The 22837-nt window shown below is 40.4% G+C and overlaps 1 protein-coding gene across 17 annotated transcripts in view; it reads right to left on the bottom strand.

The window, feature by feature from the left end:
* Positions 1-22837, bottom strand: part of dst (dystonin) — a 617802-nt gene that overhangs the window by 494861 nt on the left and 100104 nt on the right. Inside the window, exon 1 of one of the 17 annotated variants that reach the window (XM_087979193.1) lies at positions 4137-4211. The exons of the other annotated variants lie outside the window; for them this stretch is intronic. Coding sequence (XP_087835319.1) covers positions 4137-4200 — 64 coding nt within the window. The 5' untranslated portion in view covers positions 4201-4211. Of the gene's footprint in view, positions 1-4136; positions 4212-22837 lie in introns of those variants that run through there. 17 annotated transcript variants of the gene reach the window in all.

The raw sequence follows: 22837 nt of genomic DNA on the forward strand, positions 1-22837 counted from the left end.
ATGATGGTCTGTTCTTTGACAGGAGAAGGACTGATTTTATTTTTACATTATTGTGAAAACAGTGATGGTCTTGCCAGAAAGTGTGTTTAAAACAACATTGCTTTTAACTTTGACCTCCTGAGTATTTCCAGCATTTTCTACGATAATTTCAAATCAGATAATCACTCAAAGAGGAATTATTTCCTTTGCATTTGTCACCTCAAAGCCTTTTACAAGCAGTTCTCAGTCCTTCAAACACTCCTCTAGATGCAATTGATCCTTTCAGCAATAAGTCAACTGTCAAAGGCCATATCTGGTTTATAATTTAAAACAGTGCTGCCATGGCAAGCTCACAGCAAACTTTAGTTTCAAATCTTCCAAATTCCAGTTTTAAAATATTTCATTGAAGGAAAACAGAAAGAATCCAAACCAAGGGTGTCCCCCATATGCAAGATTGAGATCAGAAGGTGGAGTCAGATTTTAAAAGCAGTGTTTAAATAAAATGCACTGATACTAGAATCAGGTGCACAACACGACAATATTCCCACTCCCCAAATACACAAAACTTTATCAATTACTAACAAGTGTGAAAGATAGCAAATAGGTGTAGTGCTATCAAACAATGTACTGCAGTTAATAAATGACCAGCTTATATCAGCATTGGCAGCGTTGTCTGAAGAATAAATATTTTCCAAAATGCAATCAGCCAGTCTGGGCTTGGCAGATGCTTGAAAAATATAGGGTTTCTCTGATAGTGTCGGACCCCCACAGTAGTGCATGGAAGTGACACCCAAGTTGTGATTCAGTGATGGCAGGGGCTTGAACCCAAGACCTTCAGAAGCTATACAGAGAGATGAACTAAAACGAGCAAGTCCTCTGGGTATTCTTGCACTCCTCAGCAGCTTCCAGCATTGGGTATATTCTTGGCCAGGAAAGATGTAGGAAATACAAAACCATGGATGGGATACGCGAGGCAAAAGAGAGACAGTGAACAGGACAGGAACAGTTAGTCTAAAGGCAGATGGGGAGAAAGAAAATACTAACAATTGTAGATACACAAGTAAGTTGCAATGATTACCAACAAACAACTTTCTGATTAATCACAGCAGGAACATAATGTTTCTCATTCATCTTACCCTGCGAATGCAGACTGCAGTACTTCAGAGCTGCTCAGTCAGTGGAGTGGAAGAAAACGGATTGGAGGAGTTTGAAATTTACATATTGCCCTGATGAAAAGAAATCAGTTCAAACATTTCTCTGGCATTTTGCATTCTTTCAAAGAATGGATACTTGATGGATTCAATCGCAGCTAAAGCCTCCATTTGAAAATTTATACCAATTCCCATGCAACTCTACTACAGCGACTTGTTTGACAGATTTCAAATTTGACCACCTTTACAGCAGACAGTTCCTTAAATAATGATGACTCAACTTAGATGATAAGCTCTTCACCATCACTTTTGGCTTCCATTTGTACTTAGTCAGTAAAATAGTGCGAAGATAGTATTAAACATTTTGGCCCAAACCCAAAAGCACTAAGCAATAGCTGGTTAGCTCTGCGTGGAGGGATGGATGGATGGAGGCAGCCAGGAAATGAAACTTCATTATACCACTGCACTTCACTAGGATATCTTAGAGTCAGAATGTTGTGGGATCCAGTCTCAACTTGGATATTTCAGGATCTAATCCAGGCCAACAGCATCAGTGAAGTTCAACTTCCATCACCAATCTTGCTCACAATCCTTACTCCCATGCATCCTCCAAATGTCCCTTATTGTTTTCTTGCAGTACTTCATTAGCCTGTCTTTGAACAAACCCTTTTTCACGCATCAGGCTCTCTCTTTACCAGATGTTGTCTTGTTGAAAATGACCATGAAATACTTCAAACAGTTCACATTGAAGCTTCCTTCCCTCCACCACCCTACAGAACCTTTGGAATAATCTACAGTTTCAACTGGAAACCCAGAAGTTGAGGGCTGCCATTTTTTTAAAAAATGTTTGATATTAGCAGTTCCCTTAAAAACACAAAATTGAAGCACTTTTGGGGACTCCATCAAGTAAAAGGCAGGATGGAGAACAAGTACAAGTCTAATTGGATACACAATAAAATGCAGTGCCTTGACAAACAAAATAGCCAAGTCCTCCAAGTTAAGAAACAAAAGTTTTCCAATAGGGCTAATTCCATCCAAAAGAGATTATCTATGTCTTCACTGAAGATTGTTAAATCTTCTAAAGGTTCTGTGACAGAGTTGTGCTGCTTTTTGAAATAAAAACCACCAGAAACTAACTGAACTGTTTAGACAGCTCCAGAGGTTGTTACAGTTTAGCTTAGCCAAATGTAATGCAGTGCGTTCCAGGGAACGATATGTTCTAACGTCTGATGCTGCAGTCTTCTACTTGAAGTACACTGTATGTTATCCTTGTACTGACTTGGCTTCAGAGAGGGCCACAGTGTGGCAGCAAGGAGCAAATCTGAATGAGGTGCATATGTGATCAGAAGTTCCTAGATGGGGAGTGGGAAAGAGAATAGGTTTTGGAAGAGATAACAGTGAAACATAAGAGAATGGTAGGAGAGGGAGAATGGAAAGAGAGTGGGATTCAGGGAAGGAAAACAACAATGGGAGAACTCCTCTGCTCGTCTTCAAAACAGTATCGTGGGAATCTTTGATGCTCAGCTGAGGGAAGACAGGACCTTCAACAGCTCATTCAACAGTCAGTACCACTGACTGCAGCAACTCCTTCAGTAGTGTCAAACTACATGTTATACTACTACTGTACTGCAACCGTCTGCTTCAGAGGCAGGAAGGCAGAGTTATGTGATGGGATATGGTTCTAGGGCATCATAACCCATCATTATCAAAGTGGCAGCCTCAGTAGCAAATATCAAAAACCAATTCTACAACAGAAAAGGGGCAGTTTGAGGGAGGAGGTCGAAGCATGAATAATAATGATGAAAGGCAAGAATTTAAATTGATCCCAATACCATCCTCATCATATACCCCTGTAAAATAGCAAGAAGTCAGAGGTGGTCGAAAGGGTGATGATTATTGATGGCATTCACAAGGGCATTATGGTCATATTTGGACTATTTTAATCATTCAGTGATTAGCTTGAAAGAATCAAGTCTTATCTGTGAGAGGTCTGCAAACATAGATATGCACATGCATTCCCAATCACAAAGCTCCTGACACAGGACAAGCAGTATCAGTATACATTATCACTGACCACTGATCACCTTAAATAGCAAAACAATGAGAAGGACAGATACCAGTCACGAGTTGGATTACGCTCAGAACAGTGTCCAGTTTCCTCATTGAGTAAAATGTAGAAAATTGAATTTTTGAGCAGAACCCAAAGGCAGCAAAAATGTCAACAAGTTATTCCTCATAACATACTACGCCTAGGTTTTTAGGTGACTCATAATTATTGTCATGGACAAAACCTTGAATCTATACAGCACTTCTAACATCCGGGGCACTTTACAAAATTTGGCACAGACTTGGCAAGGAAGCAACTGGCACAGGTGGCCGCGAGCTTGGTCACAAAGGTAGGTTTCGAAGGAACAGGGTCAGTGATAATGCCACTCCACATGCACTCAGTACAAATCGCACAAGCACAGCTTAGTGGAGGAAGCCAAGGAAAAGATAGAGTTTGCACAAACTCCAAGCTAACTTTGGGTTACAACTGAAGATTTGATTTCAACATTCATATATTCATATAGCACGCAAGGTGCTCATTCAGCCCATCATGCAAGTGTCAGTCCTTTGAAAGAACAGTCCACATTAGTCACACCACTGATGGTCGATCCTCAGGCAGCATATTTCACTTGTCTTCAAGTATTTATCCAGTTACCTTTTAAAAAATTATTTTTGATTCTGCTCCCACCACCCTTTCTGGTAGGGCACTGAAAACAAAATCCCAAAGCTCCTCTGGGTCCTTTGCCAATCACTTTGAATGCAATCAGAGGGGGCAGAGGTTTAAATTGTGAAGTGACTAAAGCCATAAACCATGAAGGAATGAAGAGGCACAAGCATTTCAAGTTACAGCTTATTATTGGAACAGCATTTAACTGAAGCAGTGTCTGACTTTACAGCCTGGGCGTGAATTTTACACTGTAGCTGAGCCAAAGATACATGTGGGACATACAAGGTACTAACCCATACAACACATCCGGTTCACCAGCCGAGCGTTCAGCTCTCTTTCACTGGGGAAAAGGCCCATCTCTCGTCCAGGCTGTTCAATGCAACGATCTGACATTTCCATTTGCAATGCTGAGACATACAAAAGTAAGGCAGGCGTGCTTACTAAAGAGACTCCTCCCACTTCATCTCAAGAATAGCCACTCCCCCCCAACCATCCCACTGGTCTAGATGGAAAATAAATTTAGCACACCTTTTCTCAAAAGTAAAAGACGTTCCTCCCCAACAATTATCACAACAAAGTGGTTGAAGAGCATGTAGAATCATGGTATTCCCTGCAGCACTCCTACAACAAACACAACCAGTTAGAAAAATTGTCTAATTTATCATGGAACATAAACGTAAAGACAGAAATGAGTAGGGAGAGTAGGGCAAGTCAGCGTGACTCACTGAAGAAGAATTTGTGGTGCTTATTTTAAAATTCACTTTATTCGTTAAATAACTCAGTGAAATAAAAGGCAAAGCGTAGTTGGCTGACTTGGAAGATGACACACACACACAAACCCTTCAGAAAAGAAAGTGCCTAAAAAGCAGTGCACAGGCACAGACCTGCACCTATAGGGATGTCTCCCTGACAGCAAATCATGCAGCTTTTCATTCCAATCTTCTCCAGTCACAAGATTAAAGAAAGTTTATTCAAGATTGTGCACAACATAAGATTTCTTACATACTGCTTTGCAATTATTATCCAATCTACATTCTTAATAGCTACTAGGTACACAGAAACATCAGCCTCTGACTTCAGCTTGGCAAGCCCTATCATTGGAACAAAATAAAAGATATGAACTCAGAAATGGCAAAAAACAAATACCCCTTTGTTTCCAGTAGGGAGTGAGACACACTAGGAGATTATGACAATCAATTAGCTCAATTTTAGTAGAACACTCTAACTTTTCTGGATGAGGAGGTAGGTCACATCAGTCCTGCAAATCCTACAGCATAGTACTTAATACAATGCTCACTTTATAATTGGTGTATTTTGAACTCTTAGTTAAAGTAAATTGTTGCATGCATCTGAGAGTACAACGGGATTGGTAGATGGAGCCTAATTTAAATAAATGTGAGGTGTTGCATTTTAGCAAAGCAAATCAGGATAGGACTTATACACTTCATGGTAGGCTCCTGGGAAGTGTTGCCACACAAAATTAGCTTCAAGTTCATAGTTCCTTGAAGGTGGAGTCCCAGGTAGACAGGGTAGTGAAGAAGGTGTTTGGTATACTTTCCTTTACTGGTCAAAACTTTGAGTAGGAGTTGGGAGGTCCTGTTGTCGCTGTACGGGACATTGGTTATGCCACTTTTGGAATACTGCATTCAATTCTGAACTCCCTGCTATAAGAAGGCTGTTGTGAAAATTGAAAGGATTCAGAAATGATTTAGCAAAGAGTGTTTCCAGGGTTGGAGGTTTTGAGCTATGGGGAGAGAGTGAATAGACTAGGGCTATTTTCTGGAGCTTTGGAGGCTAAGGGGTGACCCTACAGAGGTTTATTAAATCATGAGGAGCATATGTAGGGTAAATAGCCAAGGTATTTTCCCCAGGCTGAGGAGAGTTCAAAACTAGACGGTAAAGATTTAAGGTGAGAAAGGAAAAATTCAAAAGGAACTGAAGGGAAATGTTTTTCACACAGTGGGGGGTGCGCATATGGAATGAGCTGCCAGAGAAAGTGGTGGAGGCTAGTACAATTACAACATTTAAAAGGTATCTGGATGGGTACGTGTATAGGATGAGTTTAGAGGGATATGGGCCAAATGCTGACAAATGGGACTAGATTTATTTAGGGTAGCTGATCAAATGGACAAGTTGGACTGAAGGTTCTGTTTAGATGCCGTATGACCAAGTAAATGGATTGATTTATGGTGGTAAATGTGTTTCTCATTCCTTTGGTCAGTTCTAAATGTGAGGTCATGTTGAATGGTTATAGCAAAGAAGGAAGCCATTCAGGCACAAGCCCCCTGTGTCTCTCCCTTTAGCACTAAAATCTTTTTGTTCAAATACATGGCCAATTCCCTTCCAAAAAGGAAGACAATCTACCACCACTACTTTCTTGGAGTTAACTCCAGGTCCTAACGACAGGATAAACAATTTTCCTCCTATACCACATAGTAGTAGGGCAGCGTTTTCAGAGGTGTATCAGACATCTGCGAACCCGCAGCTGGGGTATTGCAAATAATTCTAGTCCTTTTACTTGAGGAGGGATGCAATCGCATTGGTGGCAATTCAAAGAAGGCTCACTTGGTTAATTCCAGAGGTAAATGCGTTTGTCTTATGAGGGGAAATTGTGCAGCTTTGACCTATACTTACTGGTGAAACTTTATTGCTGGAACAGCACAGCAGGTCAGGCAGCATCTAGGGAACAGAAGATTCGACGTTTCGGGCACATGCCCTTCTACAGGAATCACATTCCTGAAGAAGGGCATGTGCCCGAAACGTCGAATCTTCTGTTCCCTAGATGCTGCCTGACCTGCTGTGCTGTTCCAGCAATAAAGTTTCAGCTTTGATCTCCAGCGTCTGCAGACCTCACTTTCTCCTCCCTATACTTACTGGACCTTAAAAGAATGGAAGAGATCTAACTGAAGAATATAAGATGCTAAAGAAGATTGACAAAGTAGACGTAGAGTGGATGTTTCCCTTTGCAGAACAATAGAGAACGTGAGGTTATCATTTTAGACTAAAGGGTGGCAGATTTAAACAAAAATGACGAGGAATTACTTCTCTCAAGGTCAATCTGTGAAACTCACTACCCCAAAGTGCAGTAGATGCTAGAACATTGAGTAAATTTAAAAGGAGAAGATACAGATTTTTAAATTAGTAATGGGCTAAAGGGTTATGTGGAGCAGATAGGAAAATGGAGTCGAGGCCCAAAAGAGACCAGGCATGATCATGTTAAATGGCACAGCAGGCTGGAGGGACTCAATTGTTTATTCCTGCTCCTCGTTCTTAAATTATATATCCTTAAGTTCCTTTGAAAATCATTTCAAATCTGTGTTCTCTGAATATCAATCTTCTGTCAGTGAGAATAATTATTTCTGTCTGGAATCCCACTTGCAGGAAAAGCATTTTTTCATTCTGAACCTTATCAGGATAATCTAATATGTTAAACATTTCAGTTTAAGTAAACTAAACTCAAGGAAATACACAATAGGTGATGTAGCCTGTCCACATAATTTAATCCATTAGTGAATTAGGAATAATTTAGTTAATCAAGTGCATAGCAAACAACTATTAAATTTGTGATCCTGAAATCCTAGTGAGTGATATTAGTTACTCAGGTCACATCCTCAATATTTCTCCAGTCAAGGGAAAGAATTTGCGAGAGACCTTTCATTTGTACAACAGTGACCAAAGTTTGTTTGTTTGTGTGCGTGCGTGTGCAGTTCACACATTCTCCCCATGTCTGCGTGGGTTTTCTTCCTCGCACAGTCCAAAAATGTACAGGTTAGGTGGACTGGCCATGCCAACTAAATTGCCTATAACGTGCGGACTAAGTGGATTAGCCATGAGAATTGCCGGGTTATGGGGGTGGAGGTGGGTCTGGATAGGATGCTCTCTGGAGAGTCAGTGTGGACTTGATGGGCCGAGTGGCCTGCTTCCACACTGTAGGGATTCTATGACTTCACAAGGTCCAGAAAAACATGATATAATTACAAATATTTATTTTTCCATTCACATTTTAGCAAAGACATTCCACTTCCATTAACAGTGTGCAACCATTCTGCAAACTGCCAAAGATAAAATAAATTAAGTATGCAATCAATAGCTCCAATTCGTTCATGTATGTTACTTTGCACTTGGCGGTCAAACTTCCTTTATGGGTATATTTTGATGTCAAAACGTGATAACAATAAAAATCTGACCATTAGAGCTTAGGGGGCTCTTTTTAGAGGAACTACATATCTGCTGTGCAAATTTTAAAAGATTGCAAAGATTTTTCAGCAAGTATGACTCTATAAAATGAGTACCCACAAAACAATGATGCAAATAATCTTCTATACTTTCAATGTAATGTCCATGAGAAAAGAAAGGAATGACTTTCACAAATCCATTTTTACCATGAAGTCAGTTGAAGTTTTCAGTCCCACCCAATTCCAAAGTAGTGATGAACATCCTGAAATTAGGTCATTTAAACAAATACAGACAAGAGTCAAGAATCAAAACCATAACATGAATAGACAAGATACAATAACTCACAGTGTTAACAGTGGATCAGTCATCTGATCCATACACAGCCTCACATTCAGAAGATTAGAAGTTTATGCCCTACCTCAGGAGATCCAAACAGAAACCAATGCTGACACCTCGGAGTCATACTGAGGGAGTGCAGCAGTATTTCAGATGAGACATTAAACCAAGCTTTCAGTGGATGTAAATGATCTGATAGAACTATTCATGCAAGACCAAGGGATTTCTTTTCATGTCCTGCCCAACTGTCCTCTGTCTAAAACTAGGAAAAAGGTATTGTGTAGGTGTTTCAGAGATCTTGCTTTGCACAAATGTATGACCGAGATTTCAATCGCATGACAGTGACACACTTCAGGAGTACTTCATTGGCTGTAAAGTGCTTTGAGATACACTAAGATTGTGAAAGTGATGATTAATGAAGTTGTCATCCTCTTGGAAATCTATTCCATTAATTGTGAGGCCTGTTAGGACCTCTTTTCTCCTCCAGCCTTGAAGATTCATTCCAGGCAAGTAAATATAAACTCTACAGCCTCCTGCCAATTCTCTATCAAAAACACTTATTCCTTCTCAGCATATCGGTGTCTCTGACAAAGCTTTTTTAGTGGCCTTAACTATCTTTCAAAAGTGGTTATGGAATCCTTCCTTGAGTACTCAGGTCATTACAGAGGAAAGTAAAGGGTCAGATATGCTGCCATTGGTCTGGAGTCACATATGTAGCAGATTGCCATCTCTAAAATACTTATGTGAACGAGCTGTATGACATTGTGTAATTTCATGGTCAACAGATATAGGCTTGCCTTTCAGATTTTATTTAATTAATTTAATTTAAAATATCTTATTGCACAGTCGGATTTTAACTAATGTTTCTCGATTAACAGACTAATAACATAGCCACTATGCTAAAATACCTCAAACTTCTCCAACTTCCTGGAAAAGAATAAAGGGGGATGAGAGGTGGGGGCGATACAAGGAACAAAGACAGGAGATTGTAAGATCATGTTAAGCCCCTTAAGAATCTTATAAGCTTCAATAAGTTAACTTCTTATTCTTCTAAATTCTGTTGAGTATGAGCCCAATCTTCTCAACCTCTCCTCATCAGACAGTCCCTTCAAACCTACTATCAGCCTGGTGAACCTCTTCTGGACCACCTCTAATACCAGAATATCTTTCATTAGATAAGGGGATCAAAACTATTAACAGTATTCCAGCTGTGCTCTAACATGTGCCTTACATAATTTTAGCAAAACCTTCCTGCTTTTATGCTCCATTCCCCTGAAGATAAAAGCTAATATTCCATTTGCCTATCCTATTACTTGCTGAATTTGAATGCAAGCTTTTTTTGGTCCATGAATTAGGTCTCCCAAAACCCTCTTTTCATAGCTTCCTATAGGCATTCTCCACTTAATATTCAGCTCCTTCAATATCCTGCCAAAGTGCATTATCTCATACGTTCCCACATTATATTCCATTTGCTAAGCTTTTATCCACTCGCTTAACCTCGCTATACCCCTCTATCATCCTCATCATTTACCTTTGCACCTACTTTTGAGTCATCTGCAAACTTAGCTATAATACATTCCTTATCCAAGTTATTAACATACATGGCTCCAGTATTAATTCCTAGAGCGCACACTTGTAACAGATTGCCATTTGAAAATGCTCCCCTTATCCTAACTTCCTTTTTCATCAGTCAGCCAATTCTCTATCCATGCTACTATATTGCCTCCATCATCACAGATTCTTGTCTTATTAAGGAGTTAAATGTGTGGCATCTTATTAAATGTCTGCTGAAAATCTAAACATACACTGCATTCCCCTTATCTATCCTGCTTGTTACCCCCTCAAAAGGATTCTAGCAAATTTGTCAGGCATAATTTCCACTTAAACTATGTGAGACTACTTGGTCTCAGTTAGCTAGTTGGCTGAACAGCAGAGTGATGCCAACAGCATGGGTTCTATTCTCATATCAGCTGAGGTCACTACAAAAGGTCCCACCTTCTCAACCTTGCTCCTCTCTTGAGGCATGGTCATCCTCAGGTTAAAATCACCACCTCTCAGCTCTCTCTAATGAGAAAGCAGATCTATAGTGACCTGGCTTGCTTAATCATATTATGCATTTCTAAATGCTGTTATTACTTACTTTATATTAGACTAACCTTTTCCCAATAACAGATAATAAGCTCATTGGTTTATCATTATTTGCTTTTCGTCTCTTTCTTCTCTTTAATGCATGTATTACATTGGCAGTTCTCCAACCTCTGGGATTCCTCCAGAATTGAAAGATTCTCTGCAGATACTTGTTTCAATATATAGGATGCAGCTCATCCTGTTCAGGGAACGTTACCAATCTTGAGCCTCGTTAGTTTCTCAGCATTTTTCTCTTGCGAGAGTAATTGCACTTATTTCTTCTCCTTGAATATTTAGCAATTTTAGAATTCTATTAGTGCCTTCTAGTATGAATGCAAAGGATTTATTCAACTCCTCTATCTTTTCCTGGTTAAAAATCACACAACACCAGGTTATAGTCCAACAGGTTTAATTGGAAGCACACTAGCTTTCGGAGCAACACTCATTCATCAGGTGATTGTGGAGGGCTCGATCGTTACACAGAATTTATAGCAAAAATTTGCAGTGAGATGTAACTGAAATTATACATTGAAAAATTGATTGTCTGTTAAGCCTTTCATCTGTTAGAATACAGTGATAGTTTCACTTCTTTCATGTGTAAATCACAAAACCCTTTTTTTAAAGTTGCATTCTTGGGTTAGCTGTTAACAATGGTGATAGCTAGACAATATTTGAAGGTGTTAACCCCCTGTGTTCTCTGTCTATGACCTGATGTTTAGATTGATTCTAATCTAAAAAGTGAGATAACAGAGTTTTACATAAGTTCATGCAGTTTTTGAGCTCAGAGTTCTACATGAATGTATGCAGTTTTTGAGCAAAGTGCAATGTAACTCTGCAAGTACAAATTCACCACACAAAATATATGTGTGCATGTGGGTCTTTGTCTGGTCAGTGTGTCTGTTTGTCTGGGGTGGGGGTTGTGAGTGTGAGAAAGTGTGTGTGTGTGTGTGTGTCTGTGTGTCCGTGTGTCCGTGTGTGTGTAGGAATATGTGTGTGTGTGTGTGTGTGTGTGTGTGTAGTGCAATGGTGATCACCTGTAATGTGACATGAACCCAATGTCCCGGTTGAGGCCCTCCCTATGGGTATCGAACTTAGCTATCAGCCCCTGCTCGGCCCCTTTCCTCTGCTGCCTGTCCCGAAGTCCACCTTGGAGGATGGTCACCCGAAGGTCCGAGGCTGAATGTCCTGGACCACTGAAGTGTTCCCCAACTGGGAGGGAACCCTCCTGTCTGTTGATGAAAGGCTTAACAGACAATCAACTTTTCAATGTATAATTTCAGTTACATCTCACTGCAAATTTTTGCTATAAATTCTGTTACGATCGAGCCCTCCACAATCACCTGATGAAGGAGCGTCGCTCCGAAAGCTAGTGTGCTTCCAATTAAACCTGTTGGACTATAACCTGGTGTTGTGTGATTTTTAACTTTGTACACCCCAGTCCAACACCGGCATCTCCAAATCGTATTTTTTCCTGGATTGCAACAGACATTACTGGTTCAACTGAAAACCCAGGGAGAGTACTGTGGGAATACGCAGGACAGGCCCATGTTGTTTTAGACAATTAATCACATACACACAAGCCAATGATAATATTTTTAAACAGGATGGAAAGAGAATATTGATTTAATTAACTACAGATCAAGGTTTTTCAATTCCTTCATTAAAAAGAATCAAGTAAGTTACAAGTTGAATGGATGAACTACATTGCAGGTCACATTCAGCATTCAATTGCAATGGCTGTTTAGTAACCAAATACTAATGAAGCTTTATAGTGACACTGGTACAATGTGCCCTGGAGGTTTAGCAACAGATATAATACTAGGCACCGACAGGCTATTAACGACCCAATCTGGTTATTTGCTCAGTGAGTTATAACTAGAAAGTTAGAGCATTTCTCTGAAAGTAAGGGAAGACAAGGGTTCTCTAAAAACAAAGTATATAAAAGCATAGGTCATTCTGCGAGGATGTGACAGTCATGTTCCTCTGCGACCTCCCGCTGTAGAAAATCGCGATGGAAACCCGCTATTGAAAATTGCACTGTCGAAGATCGCTAATAGAAAGTCACTATGCCTGTTCAGTAGAAAGTTCACTGTCCAAACAACATCCACAATTCATCAATCATGTTACAGCCAATTAACGTTGACGAAACGTGTGTTATTATTGAATGACCTGCACGTTAGTTCAAAATTAACCTGAGCAAGGTTGGGCTTTAAAAATTAATGATTTCAACTGGAGACGTTTTGCTTACAAGGTTCAACTAATGGTTGTACGTATATACATGTGCGCACGAGCACAAACACATGATGAAAGAACCTTTAATTATTTTATTGACACTTGCCCGCCAAATCAGTAAAATGAATTATATTCAATATATATTATCAACTAGTTGGACATAAGGGCACAATTCTAGGCCATTGTCATTTACACTCCACACAAGCTTTCTCCCACTTTTCTGGATTTAACCTTCAGTATATCCTTCTGTCACTTTCTCTTCTGTGTATTTATCTAGCTACCCTCTAATTACACTGACAAGTCACCAACAGTTTGCAAATCATGTTTTCTTCACTCAGGTTGATAAACTGCAAAGCCAGCCAATTCACAAACACTCTATCCTTGGCACTGGTTCAAAGGCAGGTGACATCAAACTAGCTCTGTCTAATCAAAAGAATTAAAGTGAATGCAACCTCACAAAAGGAAGAGTAAAGTCTGATTAACTGACATGAAATCTTGATTATCATTTCCCACACAAAACAATTCCAGTGGGTTGTAAACAATGCTCCTTTGAAGGTGAATAGGTGTGCTGCTGCGCAACCAGGAATATGCCAGGCAGGGAACAGACAGGCTGCCTACAAACAACCTTTACTTCAGCACGCCTGCATGTTTTTCAGTCTTAAAGGGACCATGCACTGAAACAACCATGCTCCACATAATGAACAGATATGCCAGGAAAGACTGGTTGTCTTGGAGCTTCAGTTGCAGGCCAAACATCAAGTAAGATATGGATGAAGTATGCAACTTTGCATGGTAAAGATGGATGCAAAAGTTGGACTCCAGCAATCCACAACCAAAGAAGAGAGATACACATGAAAAGCACAGCAGTTGTGTTGAGCTTGCAATAAATCTTGTTTGGGCTGCACTTGGAGGACTAAGCACAGTTCTGGTTCTCAAATCACATGCAGAGCTACCATTACTGAAATCCCTGCCACTAACATTTAGGAAATTCAGCAGACAACTTGGGCACAAAAAAGCTCCCAAAAACAGCAATGACATAATGATAATACGTTTTACGCATTTTGGTTGAGGAATAAGTAGTTGTTAGCCAGGAGAGTTTGTTTGCTCTTCATTGCAATAATGTTGTTGGGGCAAGTCAAGCTTTGGTTTCAAGTCTTAACTGAAAGACAGAACTACCGACAATGCAGAACGCCCTCAGTTGCATTGCTTAATTGTCATTTTAAATGATGAGCTCAAGTCTGTGGAGTGGGACTTAAAGCTAACTGGATGTGAAAAGACTCCATGACTTCATTCCAACTAAGTTTTTCTAGCATTCAAGCCAACATTTATAATTCAGCTAGCACCTAAAGTTAAACTATTTTGTCATTTCTTTCTGCAGTTTGTCAGATCTTGTGATGCTCAAAATTGAATGATGCATTTTTATTTATTCATTCATGGGATAAGGGTATCGCTGGCTAGGCAAGCATTATTTGTCCATCCCTAACTGTCCAGAGGGCAGTTAAGAGTCAACCACATCGCTGGGGGTCTGGAGTCAGATATAGGCCAGACCAGATAAGAATAGCAGCTTCCCTCCCTAAAGATATTAGGAAAAGCCCATCTGGTTCACTAACAATCAACAATGGATTCACAGTCATCATTAGACCCAATTCTAGATTTTCAAATTCTACCATCTACCATGGCAGAATTTGAACTCAGGTCTCCAGAACATTAGCTGGGCCTCTGGACTAATAGTGTAGTGATAATACCACTAGGCCATCACCTCCCCATTTTCCTCTATTATAAACATAGTACATCAAGAATGCACCAAATTGGCTGTAACATATTTTCAGGCATTCTTCAGTTGTCACTTGTCTTTTCTCCTGGTACTCATGGCATTTTCTTTCTATTGGGTTTAAGCAGGTCATATTACAAAATAAGAACAGTTGAATTATTACTGTGTGTAAGCCCATGGGTCAAAGGTTACAGATTTAAAATACAGATATTGACTATATTGGAAATTTGAAACTCAAAACAGCAAAATATTTGTTCCAAGAGTCTGTTGGCTGTTGTTAAGCAAGGAATCAGCAAAATCCATACAAGAACGAAACACTGGCATAGACAAACTGCCAGCCCCAGGAGATCACCTGATCCCACCAGCTGGTCAATTCCTGACTTCCTTCATACAAATCTCACTCCTGCACAAATAATGACAAGAATGATCGACCACATTGAGCTGTGTGTAACTATTCACGTACCAAGCACCTTACAGAGAATGAGATCAAACACTGTATACAGAATATGCATGTATCAGATGGCTTTAACATTCGTGCTTGGTAGCAGTCAAAATAAAAAGAAAACTCCTCCATGCTGGAAATTTGAATGACAAAGAGTGCACAATATGCTGGAAACACACAGGCTACTGGGAGAGAAAGATGATTGCTTTAAGTGGACTCCTTTGTCAGACTAATCATCAAAAAAAAAGCCCTTACAGTAACATTCATTTTATTTTCAACAAAATGTTGCCAATCTTTCACTGCCATGAGGATATTCCCAATAACAAATTAAAAGTTCTATTTCAAATCACTGAGGAAACATTGAAAATATAGTCAGAAATTTCAAAAGCATGTGAATTACAGAGAAGTAGTTGCCATGGAGTTGATGTGCACTTTCACAGCTTTCATGATGGGCCACAGCTCCCTCCAATGGCAGGGAAAGTTACCAGGTACAAAAGTCTTCAAATGGATCTGAACAAAAACAATGTAGCTCTGTTACAAAACTCATAGGATTCAGGTTGCTCTCTGCTGGCTACAGGTAGAATAGGTCCAAGGAGTTTCAATGGTATTTGAATATCATTGCCAAATGTCCTCAACACATCAGCTCCAGCCAGGCGATAACAATGGGTGGGTAGTTTCTGGTAAATTCAGACTGTTGTTGGACACTGCTGGGAGTCGGCATCTATTCAACCGAACACAGAAATGTCTAAAATGGACTCTGGGAAGGTTAGCACATATGGAATGTGAAATCCATTCCTCAGTATTTTGGAATGACAAGTTCATTGAAAACCCTGTCTAAGCCTTTGCTAACACTAGACTTACTGACTCTAACACCTTCCTTGCTAATGTCCCATTTTCCACCCTCCACAAATTTAATCCCATCCAAAACACTGCTGCCCTCCTCCTAATCCATAAAGTCCCATTCACTCATTGCTCCTCCTGGTTACTCATCTACAGTGGCTCCCAATGTAATGCCTCAATTTCAAAACTTTCATGACAAGAGCATAAGAACAGGAGTAGACTATTCAGCCCCTCAACAAAAACAGAAGTGCTGGAAAAGCTCAGCAGATCAGGCAGCATCTGTGAAGAGAAATCAGGGTTAAAGTTTCAGGTCCGGTGAGCCCTCCTCAGAACGGCTGAGCTTTTCCAGCAACTTCTGTTTTTTTTCTGATTTACAGCATCAACATTCTTTCGGTTTTCATTCAGTCCCTCAAGCCTGGTCCTCAATCAAATTACATCATGGCTGACCTGTGGCCTAATTCCATATACTGTACCTGCCTTTCGTGCATATCCATTAACATCTTGGCTTCACAAAAATGTATCTATCTCAGATTTAAAACTAACAACCAACCCAGAATCTACTTCGGTTAATGGAATCGAGTTCCAAATACCTATCACCAAATATCTCACCTGTCTAGTCTGGCCCTAATCCCCGGATTATGCCTATAGTTCCAGAATCCCCAATCGGTACAAATGGATTATCTTTATCTACCGTTAACAACTGTTAATATCTTTTCCTGTTAATATCTTGAAGATTGCACTCAGTTTACTCTTAGCTTTCTGAATTCCAGACTATACAGGCCTAACTCCTCCACATAATTTAACCCTGAAGTCCAAGTAGCATTCTTGTAATCTACACTGGACTCTCTTCAAGGCCAGTATACTCTTCCCTAAGGTGTGGTGCCCAGGTACAAATATTACTGGTGTTCTCCTTTTCTGTAACCTCACCTAGCCCACCATCCTCCAAGATCTGTGTTCCACTAATTCCGGCCCCCTGTACATCAGATTTCTTTCATCCCAAACTATGCCCTTGTTTTCTAAGCTCTGGAGTGTCATCTCAAAGCCTGTCCTCCTGTAAGTAATTCTTTCAAAACTTACGTCGAGTCATAGAGTCAGAGAGATGTACAGCACGGAAACAGACCCTTCAGTTCAAGACTCCATGTTAACCAGATATACCAACCCAATCTAGTCCCACCAGCCAGCACCCGGCCCAAATCCCTCCAACCCTTTCCTATTCATATACCCATCCAAATGCCTCTTAAATGTTGCAATTGTCCCAGCCTCCACCACTTCCTCTGACAGCTCATTCCATAAATGTACCACCTTCTGCGTGAAAATGTAGCTCCTTAGATCTCTTTTATATCTTACCCCTCTCACCCTAAACCCACGCCCTCTAGCTCCAACCCAGGGAAGAAACCTTGTCTATTTATCCTATCCATGCCTGTCATGATTTTATAAACCTCTACAGGTCACCCCTCAGCCTCCGATGCTCCAGGGAAAACAGCCTGAGCCTATCAAACTCTCCTTATAGCTCAAATCCTCCAATCCTGGAAACACCCTTGTAAATCTTTTTTGAACTCTTTCAAGTTTCACAACATCCTTCCGAGACCAGAATTGCATACAATATTCTGAAAGTGGCCTAATCAATGTCCTGTACAGCCGCAACATGGCCTCCCAACTCCTGCACTCAGTACTCTGACCAATAAAGGAAAGCATATCAAACACCTTCTTCACCATCCTATCTACCTGCGACTCCACTTTCGAGGAGCTATGAACCTGCACTCCAAGGTCTCCTTGTTCAGCAACGCTCCCCAGGACCTTACTATTAACAGTATAAGTCTTGCTAAGGTTTGCTTTCCCAAAATGCAGCACCTGATATTTATCGAAATTAAACTCCATCTGCCACTTTTCAGCCCACTGGCCCATCTGACCAAGATCCCATGGTAATCTGAGGTAACCTTCTTCGCTGTCAACAACACCTCCAATTTTGGTGTGATCTGCAAACTTACTAACTATACCTATGTTCATCCTTGTAGCACCCCACTGGTCACAGGCCTCCAGTCTGAAAAACAACCCTCCACCACCATCCTCTGTCTTCTACCTTCGGCCAGTTCTGTATCCAAATGGCTAGTTCTCCCTGTTTCCGTGAGATCTAACCTTGCTAACGAGTCTCCCATGGGGAACCTTATCGAATGCCTTACTGAAGTCTATATAGATCACGTCCACCACTCTTCCCTCATCAATCCTCTTTGTTACTTCCTCAAAAAACTCAATCAAGTTTGTGAGACATGATTTCCCACACACAAAGCCATGTTGACTATCCCTAATCACTCCTTTTCAAATACATGTACATCCTGTCCCTCAGGATTCCCTCCAACAACTTGCCCACCACCATCAGGCTCACCGGTCTATACTTCCCTGGCTTGTCCTTACCACCTTTCTTAAATAATGGCACCATGTTAGCCAACCTCCAGTCTTCCGGCACCTCACCTGTAACTATCGATGATACAAATGTCTCAGCAAGGGGCCCAGCAATCACTTCCCTAACTTCCCACAGAGTTCTAGGGTACACCTGATCAGGTGCTGGGAATTTATTCACTTTTATGCATTTCAAGACATCCAGCACTTCCTCCTCTGTAATATGGACATTTTTCAAGATGTCACCATCTATTTCCCTACATTCTATATCCGCCATGTCCTTTTCCACAGTAAACACTAATTCAAACTACTTGTTTAATATCTGCCCCATCTCCTGTGGCTCCACACAAAGGCTGCCTTGCTAATCTTTGAAAGGCCCTATTCTCTCCCTAGTTACCCTTTTGTCCTTAATGTATTTGCAAAAACCCTTTGGTTTCTCCTTAACTCTATTTGCCAAAGCTATCTCATGTCCCCTTTTTGGCCTCCTGATTTCCCTCTTAAGTATACTCCTACTGCCTTTATAATCTTCTAAGGATTCACTCGATCTATCCGGTCTATACCTGACATATGCTTCCTTCTTTTTCTTAACCAAACCCTCAATTTCTTTCATCATCCAGCATTCCCTATATCTACCAGTCTTTCCTTTCACCCTGACAGGAATATACTTTCGCTGGATTCTCGTTATCTCATTTCTGAAGGTTTCCCATTTTCCAGCCGTCACTTTACCTGCAAATATCTGCCTCCAATCAGCTTTTGAAAGTTCTTGCCTAATACCATCAAAATTAGTGTTCCTCCAATCTAGAACTTCAACTTTTAGGTCTGATCTATCCTTTTCCTTCACTATTTAAAAACTAATAGAATTATGATCGCTGGCCCCAAAGTGCTCCCCTGCTGACACCTCAGTCACCTGCCCTGCCTTATTTCCCAAGAGTAGGTCAGGTTTTGCACTTTCTTTAGGAGGTACATCCACATACTGAATCAGAACATTGTCTTGCATGCACTTAATGGAGATAGCATTAGATGTATTCCTCTCCATCTAAACCCTTAACTCGATGGCAGTCCCAGTCGATGTTTGGAAAGTTAAAATCCCCTACCATAACCACCCTATTATTCTTACAGATAACTGAGATCTCCTTACAAATTTGTTTCTCAGTTTCCCTCTGACTATTAGGGGGTCTATACTACAATCCCAGTAAGGTGATCATCCCTTTTTTCTTTTTCAGTTCAACTCAAATAACCTCCCTGGATGTATTTCTGGGAATATCCTCCCTCAGTACACCTGTAATGCTATCCCTTATCAAAAACATCACTGCCCCTCCTCTCTTGCCTTCCTTTCTATTCTTCCTGTAGCATTTGTATCCTGGTACATAAAGCTGCCAGTCCTGCCCATCCCTGAGCTATGTTTCTGTAATTGCTATGATATCCCAGTCCCATGTTCCTAACCATGCCCTGAGTTTATCTGCCTTCCCTGTTAGGCCCCTTGCATTGAAATAAATGCAGTTTAATTGATCAGTCCTATCTTGTTCTCAGCTTTGTCCCTGCCTGCCCTGATTATTTGACTCGCTTCTCTTCTCAACTATACCAGTCTCAGATTGATCTCTTTCCTCAATATCTCCCTGGGTTCCACCCCCACACCATAATAGTTTAAATCTTCCTGAGCAGCTTTAGCAAATTTCCCTCCAGTATATTAGTCCCCTTCCAATTTAGGTGCAATCCGTCCTTCTTGTACAGGTCACTTCTACCCCAGAAGAGATTCTAATGATCCAAAAATGTGAATCCTTCACCCATACACCAGCTCCTCAGCCATGCATTTATCTGCTCTATCCTCCTCTTCCTATCCTCACTAGCTCTCAGCACTGGAAGTAATCCAGATATTACTACTCTCAAAGATTTCCTTTTTAAATTCCTGCCTAACACTATATATTTTCCTTTCAGAATCTCGTCCTTTTCCCTTCTTGTGATTGGTTCCAATGTGGACAATGACATCTTGTTAGCTCTTCACCCCTTCAAGAACAATCTGCACCCTCTCTGAGATATCCTTGATCCTGGCACCAGGGAGGCAACACACCATTCTGATCTTTCGCTGTTGGCCACAGAAACATCTGTCTTTGCCTCGGACTGGAGACTCCACAAACATAATTGTTCTCTTGGAACCCGACGTACCCCTCATTGCATTAGAGCCAGTCTCAATACCAGAAACTTGGCCATTCTTGCTACATTATCATGAGAATCCATCATCCCCTACATTTTCCAAAACAGCGTACTTGTTTGAAATGTGGATAGCCACAGAAAACTTCCTGCACTAGCTGCCTACCTCTCTTACCTTTCCTGGAGTTAACTCATCTATGTGACTGTATCTGAGACTTTTTTCCCTTCCTATAACTACCATCCATCACAGCCCCTTGCTCTTGTAAATTGGTCATTGCCTCTAACGGTCTATCCAACCAATCTACTTGAGTTGTTAGGATTCGCAACTAATGCCATTTATTGCAGATATAATCCTCAGTAACCCGTAAACTCTCCCTGAACTCCCACATCTGACAAAAAGAGCACATCACTCTCCTAAGGGCCATTTTTGCTTCTTTCAATCCACAGACCCAGAAAATAGCCCTGTCTTATTCCTCTACAAAACCAGGCTAACTTAATACTTATGATTTTTATTTTTAAGTTTAATCAAGAGACATATCTCAATAAAACATATAATCAAGAAAGAACCCACTCCACTCACTACTGCAGATTACTCTAAGGCCACACTTAAAAATATTCACTTATCTGTTTCACTTACCTCTCCCAATCAGGTTCCTCCAAGATGAGTTGTGAATTAGACTTAATCTTCCTAGACGCACCCCAATGCCCAGCGATACATGAATTCAAACAACAAAGGCAGTAACCGTGCAGGTTCACTGCTGTGTCAGTTAGCAGTGTGGGTTTCTTTCTTTTCCTCTCTCCCCTCCCCACCTCCCCACACCCCCCCTGCCCTGACTGGTCTTACCATGTGCTTCCTTTGTCTGTCTGTTCCTCTCCTTTTTAAAAGTCCTGTTGTTTTGACTTTTTAAGTTCCAAAACAATGCAACAGCATATTAAACAGTAATTGCTACTCCTGGAACTTGAGGTAATCACCTCCAACACCTAAAATACCTCAAAAAAAGCAGTCTGTTACAGCCAGAAGTTTTCCCATCCTCCACCTTGGATTACCCAGCTCTTTGACGAATATTTGGTCACCTGACTTCCTTTGGCTTGAGTGCCAAATTTCATGCAATTATACTCCACTGAATGCCTTAGTTCATGGAAGGCACTGTTTAAATGCATGTTACATTACATTAAATGCAGATACATTACCAATATCCTTAAGTGGGATTTAGATGAGACAGGGGAGCAGCGAGTGTGGTTTTGAGATTTGTTTGTCTGTCAAAGCTCTCAATTTTACCAAAGACTTCACTGGCCGATATCAGTAATATAAAGCAAAGAACTGCAGATGCTGAAGATATGAAACAAAAGCTGCAAAACTCAGGAGGTCTGACAGCACCTATGGGAAGAAAACAGAGTTAACATTTTTGAGAAGAATTCTGATGATGAGTCATTGGAGTTGAAATGTTAATTCTGTTTTCTTCCTACAGATGCTGCCAGACCTGCAAAGTTTCACCAGTAATGTGTGTTTTTATTACTGGTCTATGACAAATTTCCTATCTTAATTTCAGCTCAAAAAAAAACACGTGATTGAACTTAAATCAGATGTTTGGTGACAACCTTTTAAAATCACGAATAAATTAACAGAACTAGATAGAATTAACACTTGGAGTATTGAATCATGAGGGTTGCTGGCTTTCAGAGATGCCAGTAAACATACCCTCTTTAGCTAGATATAAAATATCCCAAGGCACTATTTCAAAGAAGAGAAAGTGAGTCTGTCAATGTTGTAGCTATTGTTTAAGCCTCAATTAAAGCCACTTAAAACAGAAATCTGATCTGCGAACTACTACTTCGATGCTCAAAAGGAGCTTACAGTGCATTGACAAGAGCTGTGTAATATCGATTTATATTTTGGGATTTGGATTTAAAAAATAGAGGCAGATAAATTTTGGCTAGATTTATAAAGGTAATGCTTTTAAAAAAAACAAGGCAGAAAGCCATTTGGATCATGACCTAAGAACATTAATGCCAAGAAAGCATTTGAATGCAGTTAAGTGCCTGAGAGAATAACTTCAGAAAAAACAGCATATCCCCTTATAAAAGATGAAAGTTTCAACCTAATATTGTTTACTGTATCACATCTCCGTGACACTGGACTCCTTTGGCTATAAATTCTGTGAGCATTATCTTCAGCTCCACAACCATTTGATGAAGGAGCAGCCTCCGAAAGCTAGTACTTCCAAATAAACCTGTTGGACTATAACCTGGTGTTGTGTGATTTTTAATTCTGTTCGCCCCAGTCCAACACCGGCTCCGCCAAGTCAGAGTTAAAAGACAAATTGTTTAGTGGCTTGAGTTTATGACAAGCTAAAGCATTACTTTAGCTTTAACTTAATAACAGATGGTTCAAAGTTTTATTTCAGAAGGTAGAACAGTTTTTCCTCTGAGGGGAATCAAGTTAGTTCAAGGGAACCTGTCACTTTAGCAGAAGTGGTTTCTGGTCTGGAAATCTTCCAAACTAGATAGAAATCTTCTAGTTACCA

Source organism: Chiloscyllium plagiosum, unplaced genomic scaffold (assembly GCF_037043375.1).
Source record: "Chiloscyllium plagiosum isolate Xiang-an unplaced genomic scaffold, Cpla_swu_hap1 HiC_scaffold_3, whole genome shotgun sequence".
NCBI lineage: Eukaryota > Metazoa > Chordata > Chondrichthyes > Orectolobiformes > Hemiscylliidae > Chiloscyllium > Chiloscyllium plagiosum.